We start from the raw sequence: 12,171 nt of genomic DNA, 5'->3' as shown, positions 1-12,171 counted from the left end.
AAAAAAAAATAACTTACAGGGACGAAACTAAAAAACTCGCTAACTTACAGGGACGAAAAGTGCATTTAAGCCTTAAATAAAAACAAAAGGTATATGACGCGCGCAAAAAAATTAGAAAATAAAAATATGCAGTTCCTTGGGATTGAACTCGTGACCTTTTAACACTCTAGCGTTACGTGGCCCTCACTTGTACCTATTTGCCAAAAAATCCTACTAACAAATTGCAGAACCCTTTGATGTTGCTAGGATCCAGCTGGAGTTTCTGAGTAGCATATCAACAGAACTCCTAGGATCTATCAAAATTCATTTGATATCGCAGTTGTTATGTTGCATAGTCATGACCATGTGTTGATATTGTGAGGCAAGATTCTAATAACGTCACTGCTAGAAAAGGTGATGTTAACCCTCGGTTCTCCCTGATTGGTCTTGGGGGAATCCAAGGGATATTACATTTGTGGTCAACACTTGTCTGACGTATTTTCTCTGGAGGCATTGGAACTTCCTCCACCAGTGAAACTCCAGTATGAAGCTTTGTTTGCCATCTTCGAGAGGATATGGAGGAGTAATGATGATGAAGGTGTTCCCATGTTAGTTTTATTAGGGGCCCACAGTGGGTGTCACTTTACTTGTCAAATAGTACAGGAGTGCGTGGTACCCCTAAGTTTGTAGGGGTAACTAGAGGCTTTTGTAGTTTTTTGGTGGTTAGTGGTTGCGTGCGACGGTGAGAGACCTTGTTAAGTGATGTTTTGGTTATGAAGAGAGCAAGCTCACGTGAGGTGAGAAGTTCAATGTTTATGCGTTATACATGATATGTTATGATATGTTCTTTAACCCTCGAGGGACGGGGTATTTATCGAGACCCTTGGGCCTAGAATTTCCTTAGAAATGATAATAACCCATTCGATCAATGGTGACCAATGAATCCATATTTCCTAGAGATATGTGGACTAACCTATTGACATCGACTTCTCTCTGACCGAAAAACATTTTTTCTACATTTTCTCTGATTGGACGAGTAGGGAACGCTTAGGATGAGGTAACCCCTAATGACGGACGACATATAAGCTTTGCCCCTCCTAGGAGCTACAACTCTCCCACCTTTACTAGGAATTTTACAAATATATCACTACAAATGCCATTTACAAATATATGACTACAAGGACAGTCAATATCTAAGGATCCTAACACATTTTGAATGATTCAATGAGATTGTGCTTACACTCTTTTGACCCTATCACAGTTGAGAAACATTCAATTGTTCTTGAATCTTTTTTTTTTGCCAATCTCAATATCAACGGAAAATTTAATTATTTTTAAACATAAACAAATCAATATTGATTTTTACCTATATCACAATTGTGTTTCAACACTTTCTTTACATAAATAAGACATAAATAAGGCACTCGCGAGACTCAAAATCCCGTCTTTTACAATTTGATCAAATTATTGGAGTTTATAATTCAACACGTTTATTCTTATAACTACTTAAAAACAACGAGGTCAAAGTTTTGATCCATGAGAACTACAAGTTCAGAGTTTTGGCTAGCAAGAACTGACTCTAAAATAGTACATATTTTATTTTCATTACTCCAAGGCGCCAGGATTTTTCTCCAACTTGCAGCATTCAAAACTTAAACGCCTGAAATAGTTTAACATTAAAGCTTGAGGTTAGGACTATAAAATTAAAATATCATAAATACTTATGAGGAAAAACATTGAAAATCCAAATTTTAGAAATCTAGATCATAAAAGCAATAGTGACAATATGCAATCCAACACACTTTAAAAGATTTGAGTCATAATTCAATACAAACATTCCATGACAGGAGTATTTATGCCAATCCTCACTACTCTAGGCAACAAATTATTTTTACAATATATACTACTATGCTATGCAAACCAAAGTGTCAACTAATGTGCATACTCAAAAGAACAAACATTGCAACCATACCTTAGAAGCCATTACCCATTGATGATCCACCCAATCCTGATGCAGCCTCAACTGGGAATGTTGAAACTCCATTTCTTCATTGGAGTTTCGAAAATAAACAATATATTTCGAGTCTCCGAGAACTTTAGAAACAATCCCAACCCACCAACCGTCCTTATAATATGCATCAACTTCATCAAAAAACTTAAACTGATCAACATCATCAGTTTTTGGGGGACGAGGCCTAATCTGATATAGACTGACTTCCTCTCTCAAAGGCTTTAAATAATCATCCTCTATAAGACTTTCATATTCAACAACAAATTTACAACCCGGCTTTGGCTCAACTAGGGTTGCACAAAACCAAACCCCTTTTAAACCATCTTCATCACTGCACACCTCAACCAATGTCCCTGGTTTGAACCTGAAATCAACATTGTCTTCAGTCACAGTTTCAAAAGCCTTCACCCTCACCTTTTTCTTGATTTCACTTTCATCCTATAATATTAATAATCAACAAACAATATCAACCCTCACAAATTTTAGTTAACATTGTAAGACATGCAATACTAATGAAACCTAAACACAAAAAAACGATGAAAATGAAAACACACCTGTTGTGGAAATGGTGGGATCCAGCTTCCGTCGACCCAATCATGGTGGAGCCTGAGTTCGTTGTCGGGGTACGCTTGTGACGAATCTCTGAAACACACCATACTCCTACCGTCCTCTAATGATCCAGCGTAGATACCCTCCCACCATCCGTCGTTGTAATAAGCGTCAACTCCAGCACCAGGTTGGAAGTCCTGGATGATCTCCTTTGGAGGAATTGGACGGAGCTGGGAACGGTCAACAGTTTCTTGGAGGCCCTTTGTTCCCTTCTCATCCACCATTATTTTGTCAAACTCCACAACAAAATTGTGACCTCCGAGACGACGGACAATCTTTCCGGTGAACCATGAACCTCGGAATCCAGCTTCGTTGATGCTGATTTCAACTAAGGTTCCGGGCTGGAAGATGGTTGGTGCGGCAGAGGAAGAACTGGCTGTGGATTTGGATGCCATGGATTAGCGGATTAGGGCTTCACGCGCTGTGATTGCAGAAATGGTAAAAGAGAAAACGGTTAAGTGAATGTGAATGAAAATGAGAATGAGAGGAGGGTCTTTTATAGCTGTTTTTAATGACTTTTGTTCAATGAATGATTACGGTGTTTGGCGGGAATTAAAATGAGTATATGTTCCTTTGATGAATGTAGTCTTTTTTTTAATTTAAGGCATGTGATCTAATTTAATAAAAAATTTATTAATTGTAATAAAAATATGTTGAAATTCAATGAATAAAAATTATTATTGGAAGGAAAAAATATGATACTTTTTATATTATAGTTTTATAATTATTTTGAAATAGGAAAAAGAATATAATAAAAAAATTATTAATGGAGAAAAATATGATACTTTTGGTATTATAAATTTATAATTATTTTAAAATAGGAAAATAATTGTTTATATTATAATTTTATAATTATTTTGAAATAGGAAAAAGAATATAAATAAAATGTTATTAATGGAGAAAAATATGATACTTTTGGTATTATAGATTTATATTATTTTAAAAATATGATGCTTAATAGCTAAAATAATTGTTTTCTAGATATAATGTAATATTGAGATAAGTGGATGATGATCAAACCTTAGCTACTAAGCATCAAAAAACAATTATCTAATATTTAATGTAATATTAATAAGATATAATGTAATACTAAGGTTGATCATCACCATTTATTTATCTAAAAGACTATTCATCTACTGTAGAAAGATTTTGAAAATATTTAATATGCAGGTCTTTTCCTTATCAATATATATTTTAGGATTAATTTTCTAGCATTTTAATCATTCTAATTTTTCAATACTCAGGATATTTATTATCTTGTTACTCAATTATTATACAATACTATTTGATTGATTTATATTAACTAAATAAAATACTGTATATATTTCTTTTAAAGAATTTTATTTATAAATATAAAAAATTTATTTACATTAATTTATAAATATAAATAAATGTTACTATCATAAATTGAACTTTTACACTCATTTAATTCAATTAATACATGTCAAACTGAATAATCTCGCCGTAGAAATACTTGCATGAAAACGAACATAAATCTATATTCTTAGGAACAACCAATAAAGAAAAATAAATTTTAAAATTTTATTTAAAATTTAATTTCTTTTTTAATTGGATTTATTGGGTGGTTGTGATATTGAAGGACGGAGAAAATTTTATTTTTATTTTTAACTAATAATAAAATTGTAATTGGTTGTGTGTAAATCAAGTGTTACGTTCGTGTGAATGTAAGTATTTTTCTATCTCACCCACACGTAAATTAAAGATATAAGATTCAATCTCTAAAAATAACATCTACTTATATTTACATATTGATGCCTGAGCTAATTTCACAGCATCAAGGAGGGTCTGTGAAAGGGATATTCATAGCCCATGATATTATGATCAACCAAGATCTAGTGAAACATTATGGGGGAAGAATAACAAAGCTAATTGTATGATAAAATTGGACATAAGAAAGGCCTATGATACAATCGAATGAGATTTTATTGAGGAAATGCTAAAGGGGCTCAATTTTCCCAAATAGTTCACTAAATTGATCATGAAGTGTGTCAGGACTCCAAAGTTCTCTTTGATGATGAATGGATTTATGCATGGTTACTTCAACTCTAAGAGAGTCCTAAGGCAAGGGGACTATATGTCCCCTTTGCTCTTTGTATTAGGCATGGAGTATATGTCCAGGATCATGGCTAAGTTGGAGAGATAGACAGGTTTAGATTTCATGAAAAATATGAAACTTTAAAGCTGAACCATCTAAGTTTTGTAAATGATGTCCTTTTATTTTGCCATGGAGACTATCTGTCCACTTATAGTATGTTGCAAGGCCTGGAGCTATCTTCAAGAACATTAGGGTTTTATCCAAATAAGGGGAAAACCAAAATCTATTGTTGTGGCATGAAGGAACCAGATATTCAAAAAATGTATAAAGCCTCGGGTTTCAAGAGAAGCAAACTGCCATTCACCTACCTGGGGATACTTATTAATTCCAAAAAGATCTCTACAAAGGATTGCCAAATCCTTGTGGATAATATGACTAGGAGAATCAGAACATGGAGCTCAAGAGACTTATCCTTTCTGTTGTGAAAAACGATACCAATAACAAAGTATAATAGGGAATTAGAGAGGATAATAAGAACACAAGAATTGGTTATAACTGCTATTCTTTCACTTTCTCTTAAAACAAGATTACAAGTTTACAAGAATAACAAATAACCTCTCTCACCCTAAATTAGGATTTGCAGCTTAGCAATGATGAGAGACTAGTATGCTATTTATAATAAAATCTAACATACTAACTAATGGGCTTTTTCAGCAAGGCCCATTACACAAGCCAACTTAATAAACAAGCTAACTTAACAAATTAGGGTTTAAACACTAAAACCTAATTTAACATGCTAACAACCCTAGCATCTTCGACATCTGCATGCTAGACCCATCTTCGACTACAGCATGCACACTTCGACACCAGCATGTGAACAATCCTTCGACTTCATGCTTAACTCTGTCGAACTTTCGAACCAAGAAGCTACCCTTCGACAATACTAGAGTTCGATCCAATATCTCACAAATCTCCACCTTGGACCTAACTCTACAACGTCAAGGAACAAACTAGCTTTCTTCATGCAGCTTTATCAACTGCATACAGTGGAAAAACTTGCAACTCGGCAATGTCTTGGTGATCATATCAGCAGCATTGTCTTCAGTCGAAACCTTCAGCACTTGGACTTCTCCACGCTCGATTACTCCTCTGACGAAATGCAGCCTCACATCAATGTGCTTAGTTCGCTCATGATAGGCTGAATTCTTCGACAAGTGTATTGCACTTTGACTATCACATTTAACAGTGATACCTCGACCTTGAAGTTTCAGCTCCTTCGCAAAACCTTCAAGCCACAATGCTTCTTTCACAGCTTCAGTTAGGGCAATATACTCCGCTTCAGTGGTTGATAGAGCAACAACCTTCTGAAGTGTTGCTTTCCAACTAATTGCAGTGCCAAACATAGTGAAAACATATCCAGAAATAGATTTTCTGGAATCCATACAACCTGCATAATCAGAGTCGACATATCCTTCTATTATTGCTTTACTATCTTCACCCAAGGCTCCACCATAAATTAGGACTCTATTCAGAGACCCATTTATGTACCTTAAAATCCACTTCAATGCTTGCCAGTGAGCCTTTCCAGGATTCGCCATGTACCTGCTTACAAGACTTACTGCGTAAGCTATGTCGGGCCTAGTACAGACCATAGCATACATCAAAGAACCGACTATATTAGCATATGGGATGCTATTCATATAGGCTCTTTCGACATCAGTACTGGGACACTGATCAATACTCAGCTTGAATTGAGGGTTTGTTGGAGTCACAACTGGCTTCGAATTCGACATACCAAACTTTTCAAGAATCTTCCGTAGATATGCCTCTTGAGATAGACATAACTTCGACTTCTTTCTATCTCTTCGAATGTCAATTCCAAGAATCCTGGAAGCAGCTCCCAGATCCTTCATATCGAACTCCTTATTGAGTTCAGCCTTCACCCTCATCACATCTTCAACATTGTTGCTTGCTATGAGAATATCATCCACATAAAGCAACAAAATAACAAATGAATTACCAGGTCGAAATCTGAAGTAAACGCAGTGGTCGAACTGACTTCTAATGAAACTTATGCGTGCCATGAACTTGTCGAATCTCCTATTCCACTGTCGAGGAGATTGTTTCAGCCCATACAAAGATCTCTTTAACTTGCACACATAATCTTCCTTCCCCTTTTCGACATACCCTTCAGGTTGCCTCATCAGGATCGTTTCATCTAGATCACCATACAAGAACGCAGTCTTCACATCCATCTGTTCCAGTTCAAGATCGAACTGTGCCACCATGGCAAGCAACATTCAAATGGACCTATGCTTCACAACAGGAGAAAACACATCATTGAAGTCGACACCTTCTTTCTGAGTGAAACCCCTTGCAACTAACCTTGCCTTGTATCTTTTCGACGTCACTCCTTCAATTCCTTCCTTAACTTTGAAAATCCATTTACAGCTGACTAACCTTGCCCCAGCAGGTTTCTTGATCAGTTCCCAAGTATGATTATCATGAAGAGATTTCATCTCATCATCCATGGCCTTCAACCATTCAGTCTTATTTCGACTCCTCATAACTTCCTTATAGTCTCTAGGTTCTTCGTCTAGAACCTCACTTGCAGAGATTAAGGCATAAGCTATAAGATCTGCATATCCAAGTCTCTGAGGTGGCTTGATGACTCTTCTCGACCTATCTCTCGACAATAGGTAGTCATCGTCAGTTTCCTCAACTTCAGCTTCTTCTTCGACTTCATCAGGGATATGCAATTCAGCATCAACATGCTCCACCTCAACAGGAATCTCTACCTGTTCCAGCTCTTCGTCAGATGTTTTTGTACTTCGACCAACATCATCAGTTTTCTTAAAAGCCATTTCAGCTTCATTGAAAACTACATCTCGACTGGTGATACACCTCCTGTGACCTGGCTCTAGGCACCATAGCCTATAAGCTTTGACTCCTTCAGGGTATCCCATGAACATGCATTTCAGAGCTCTAGGTTCGACCTTGTCTTGCCTAATGTGAGCATAGGCTACGCAGCCAAATACTCTCAGTTTGTCGAGATCTGGTGGATGTCCCGACCAAACTTCTTCAGGTGTCTTCATATCTAACGCTGTCGAAGGACATCTGTTTATCAGATATGTTGCTGTCGAAACAGCCTCAGCCCAGAACACCTTTGTTAACCCCGCACTAGTCAACATGCATCTGACTCTCTCCAAAATAGTTCGATTAAACCTTTCAGCCAAACCATTTTGCTGTGGAGTACCTGCAGTAGTTCTATGCCTTGCAATACCAGAGGCAGCACAAAAACTGTCGAATGCCTCATTGCAAAATTCAAGGCCATTGTCGGTTCTCAACCTCTTGACCTTTCTGCCAGTCTGATTTTCAACCAGAGTCTTCCAACTTTTGAAATTCTCAAAAGTTTCATCCTTAGTCTTCTGGATGAATACCCATAATTTTCTGGAATAATCATCTACTATGGATAGAAAATACCTTGCTCCTGAATGTGATGCACACCTTGCAGGCCCCCAAAGATCAGCATGGATGTAATCAAGGGATCCATGTGTTCTTTGTTTGCCTTTGTTGAACTTCACTCTGCAAGATTTTCCAAGTACACAGGGTTCACAAAACTTCAGCTTTTCGACTTTGTCTCCACCAAGCAGATTTTGTTTCCCTAATTCGACCAGACCCCTTTCACTGACATGGCCCAATCTCATGTGCCAGATTTCTGTTTTCGACAAAGGTTTCGTGGATGCAACATTTGTCGAACCACTTACAACTTCAGCCTCAAGGGTATACAAGCCTTGTTTCTTCACGCCTCTCAAGACTTCCTTCGAACCCTTCATGACTCTTAGGATACTTTTCTCTCCTTGGAAAACATATCCTTTCTTGTCGAATTCACCAAGAGAAAGCAGATTTCTCTTCAAATCAGGAACATACCTGACTTCAGTCAACAACCTTATTGACTCATCATGGAGCTTGAATCTCACAGATCCAACACCTGCAATCTTGCAAGCCTTGTTGTTTCCCAGCAATACTGATCCACCATCTTGATCACATAATTCCTCGAACAAGTCTTTGTTTGGAGTCATGTGCCAAGTGCAACCTGAATCCATAATCCACTCCTTCTTAGAGTCACTGCTTGAAACCACAAGAACATCAGATGATTCGAAATCATCTTGAACAATGGCAGCGTTGCCATTATCCTTACCTCCATGATATTTCAAGCGTTCAGGGCACACCTTTCTTGTGTGACCCTCCTTCTTACAATGGTAGCACCGAATGCCAGATGCTTCGCCACTGTAAGTCTTCGACTGGCTTTTGCCTTTCTTCTTGTCGAACTTACCATCCTTTCGTAAGAGTTTTCCTTTAACGGCCAAACCTTCGCCAACAGTCGAAGGTTTATGCTCCTTTCGTTCATTCAAGTCCTTAGAGTACAAGGCTGATTGAACTTCTTCAAACGTCAGGGACTCCCTTCCATACAAGAGAGTTTCTTTGAAGTGAGCATGTGATCGAGGCAAAGAACACAATAGTAACAACGTTTGATCTTCATCATCGATCTTCACATCAATATTTTCAAGATCAAGAATCAGCTTGTTGAACATATCCAACTGCTCAGCCAATACTTTGTCTTCAATCATCTTGAATGAATACAAAGCTTGCTTCAGGTAGAGTCGATTTACCAGCGATTTGGTCATATACAAACTTTCAAGTTTCACCCATAACCCTGATGCCGTCGTCTCCTTTGATACCTGCCGGAGAACCTTATCACCAAGGCTCAACAGAATTGCGCTGTGTGCTTTCTCGATCATAGTTGTCTTCTCCGCTGCCGTCAATTCTGCATTCATGGCTGCCTCTCCCTTCAACGCTTCCAAACAACCCTGCTGAACCAGTAGGGCTTTCATCTTCAAGCGCCACAGACCGAAATCATTCACTCCGGTGAACTTTTCAATCTCATACTTTGTTGAAGGCATCTTCTCCACGCTCACCGCACCAATTTGTTGTGAAAAACGATACCAATAACAAAGTATAATAGGGAATTAGAGAGGATAATAAGAACACAAGAATTGGTTATAACTGCTATTCTTTCACTTTCTCTTAAAACAAGATTACAAGTTTACAAGAATAACAAATAACCTCTCTCACCCTAAATTAGGATTTGCAGCTTAGCAATGATGAGAGACTAGTATGCTATTTATAATAAAACCTAACATACTAACTAATGGGCTTTTTCAGCAAGGCCCATTACACAAGCCAACTTAATAAACAAGCTAACTTAACAAATTAGGGTTTAAACACTAAAACCTAATTTAACATGCTAACAACCCTAGCATCTTCGACATCTGCATGCTAGACCCATCTTCGACTACAGCATGCACACTTCGACACCAGCATGTGAACAATCCTTCGACTTCATGCTTAACTCTGTCGAACTGTCGAACCAAGAAGCTACCCTTCGACAATACTAGAGTTCGATCCAATATCTCACACTTTCCAGGTAGATCTGTTATGATCAATGCAGTGCTGCTAACAATTCATTCTTACTGGAGTCAAATTATCATCATCCCAAAAAAGGTGCTTCAAGAGATAAATGCAATTTGTATAGCGTTCTTGTGGATAGGTAAAACTTCCACTTGTAATCCTGGAAATATAATATAGCTTGGGATATGATTTGCAAACTAAAACAAGCTGGAGGACTTGGATTTAGAACAGCTTAAGCTGGAATATTGTTGCCATTGGCAAGCATGTCTGGAAACAGTGGGCTAAGACCATATGAGCAACTAAGAATGTAAACAAGCATAGATTCATAGCTTGGATGATTGTCCAGGACAGGTTGAAGACTAGAAGTAGACTAAAAAGAATGAGAATTGTGGACAATGATCTCTGTCTTCTGTGTGGGATACAGGAGGAGACTAGCCAACATTTATTCTTCCACTGTGTGTGCAGTGGCATCTGCTGGCACATGATTAAAAACTGACTAGAATGGAATATTGTTTCAGACAATTTACAGGGTATAGCAAGGTGGATTGGCAGAGGTAAGGCTAGCTCCTTCAAGAATCAAGTTGCTATCTACAACATCTAGAAAATAAGAAATTATGTGCTTTGGAATCACAAATTGCTTAGGTCAGATAGAGGAGTAAAGTTGATAATTGAGAATTTCAAAAATAGATTAGGAAGTATATATAATACTAAGCATAGCATAGCTGATAAACAATGGTATAACATTTTGTAGTTATGATGCTTTGATAACTTATTTGGTCTAATTAGGCCTTTGCTTGTACAGACATTTGATGAGATTAATAAACTTGTTGACTTATCAAAAAAAATATATTATAATCAATTTTGTACAATTAGTAGATTGTAAAGTTGTACAATTAGTAGATTGTAAAGTAAAATAATTACAATAATAATTTTTTTTTAATATTAAAATAAATGGATGGTGATCAAATGAAACCTTAGTTTAGTTTATTTTTTATATATATATATATATATATATATATATATATATATATATATATATATATATATATATATATATATATATATATATATATATATATATATATATATATATATATATATATATATATATATATATATATATATATATATATATACTTTTACTATTAATTATAGAAATGCATATTTATTTTTATAAGGATTCTTATTTTACAAAAAGTGAAATATAATAAAAGAAGAGAAAATTGAAGGTTTTTTTTAATTAATTTTGTTTCAAAACTCGAGACAAATATTTGTGATAAATAAAGATACATTTAAAAAATACAAGTCAAATATTTATCTCTAATAAAGATAAAAAAAAATACATGACAAATATTTATTATTAATATATAAAAAATTTAAAACTAATAATTATCAATAATAAATACAAAACAGATATGAAACATATATATTTAAATTTATTCAATGTTACGTAATTTAATTGATGGACTCTTTTAGCAGCTTCTAGGGGAAAATCGAATTCACATCGGAATGAGAGGGATCCTGAGATTGTGCAAGGAAGAGACTGCATGGTTGAAAGATGTCTTATAAATATTGATAGGTACTACCTATATCAACAAGATGCATATTTTTTCGGTAGCACATTCCATAAGAACTCCACAATTGAGCGTGTTTGACTTGAATCAATTTTGGAATGGGTCAACTTCTGGGAAGTTTTTCGGGAAGTGTGTGAGTGAGGCAAATCATGCTGAAAAGACCTGTGTTGGTTTGTGGGGTCAATCGATAATCTAGAAAGCAGTCTGGGGCGTTACACATACTTTATGAAAAATGAATCAATCTAAAAATTCCAAGCTCTAGACACTTGCTTCAATCCATACAAAGCTTTATGCAACTTGTACATATTTGTGACACATAAACTTCTTCGTGTAAGGGACCATTCAAAAATGCATTTTTAACATCCAGATGTATCATAGACCGATTACTATTAGTCGCTATAGCAATCACCGACCTGATTGTTTCATGTCTAGCTACAGGTACAAACACATCAAAGTAACTAGCCCAAGTT

At 36.1% G+C, this 12,171-nt stretch overlaps 1 protein-coding gene across 1 annotated transcript; it reads right to left on the bottom strand.

Annotated features, from left to right (window-relative positions):
• Positions 1-1,738: 1,738 nt before the first annotated feature.
• LOC131653004 (protein AGENET DOMAIN (AGD)-CONTAINING P1-like) lies at positions 1,739-2,994 on the bottom strand. Its single transcript, XM_058923024.1, has 3 exons — positions 2,545-2,994; positions 1,952-2,428; positions 1,739-1,780 (listed from the first exon to the last, which is right to left on the bottom strand). Exons 1-3 carry the CDS (start codon positions 2,992-2,994, stop codon positions 1,739-1,741), a joined length of 969 nt encoding a protein of 322 aa, XP_058779007.1.
• Positions 2,995-12,171: the final 9,177 nt, after the last annotated feature.

This window comes from Vicia villosa, linkage group LG1 (genome assembly GCF_029867415.1).
Source record: "Vicia villosa cultivar HV-30 ecotype Madison, WI linkage group LG1, Vvil1.0, whole genome shotgun sequence".
NCBI classification, from domain to species: Eukaryota; Viridiplantae; Streptophyta; class Magnoliopsida; order Fabales; family Fabaceae; genus Vicia; species Vicia villosa.
The sequence above is the reverse complement of the archived record's forward strand: the minus strand, read 5'-3'. Positions and strand labels throughout refer to the sequence as shown.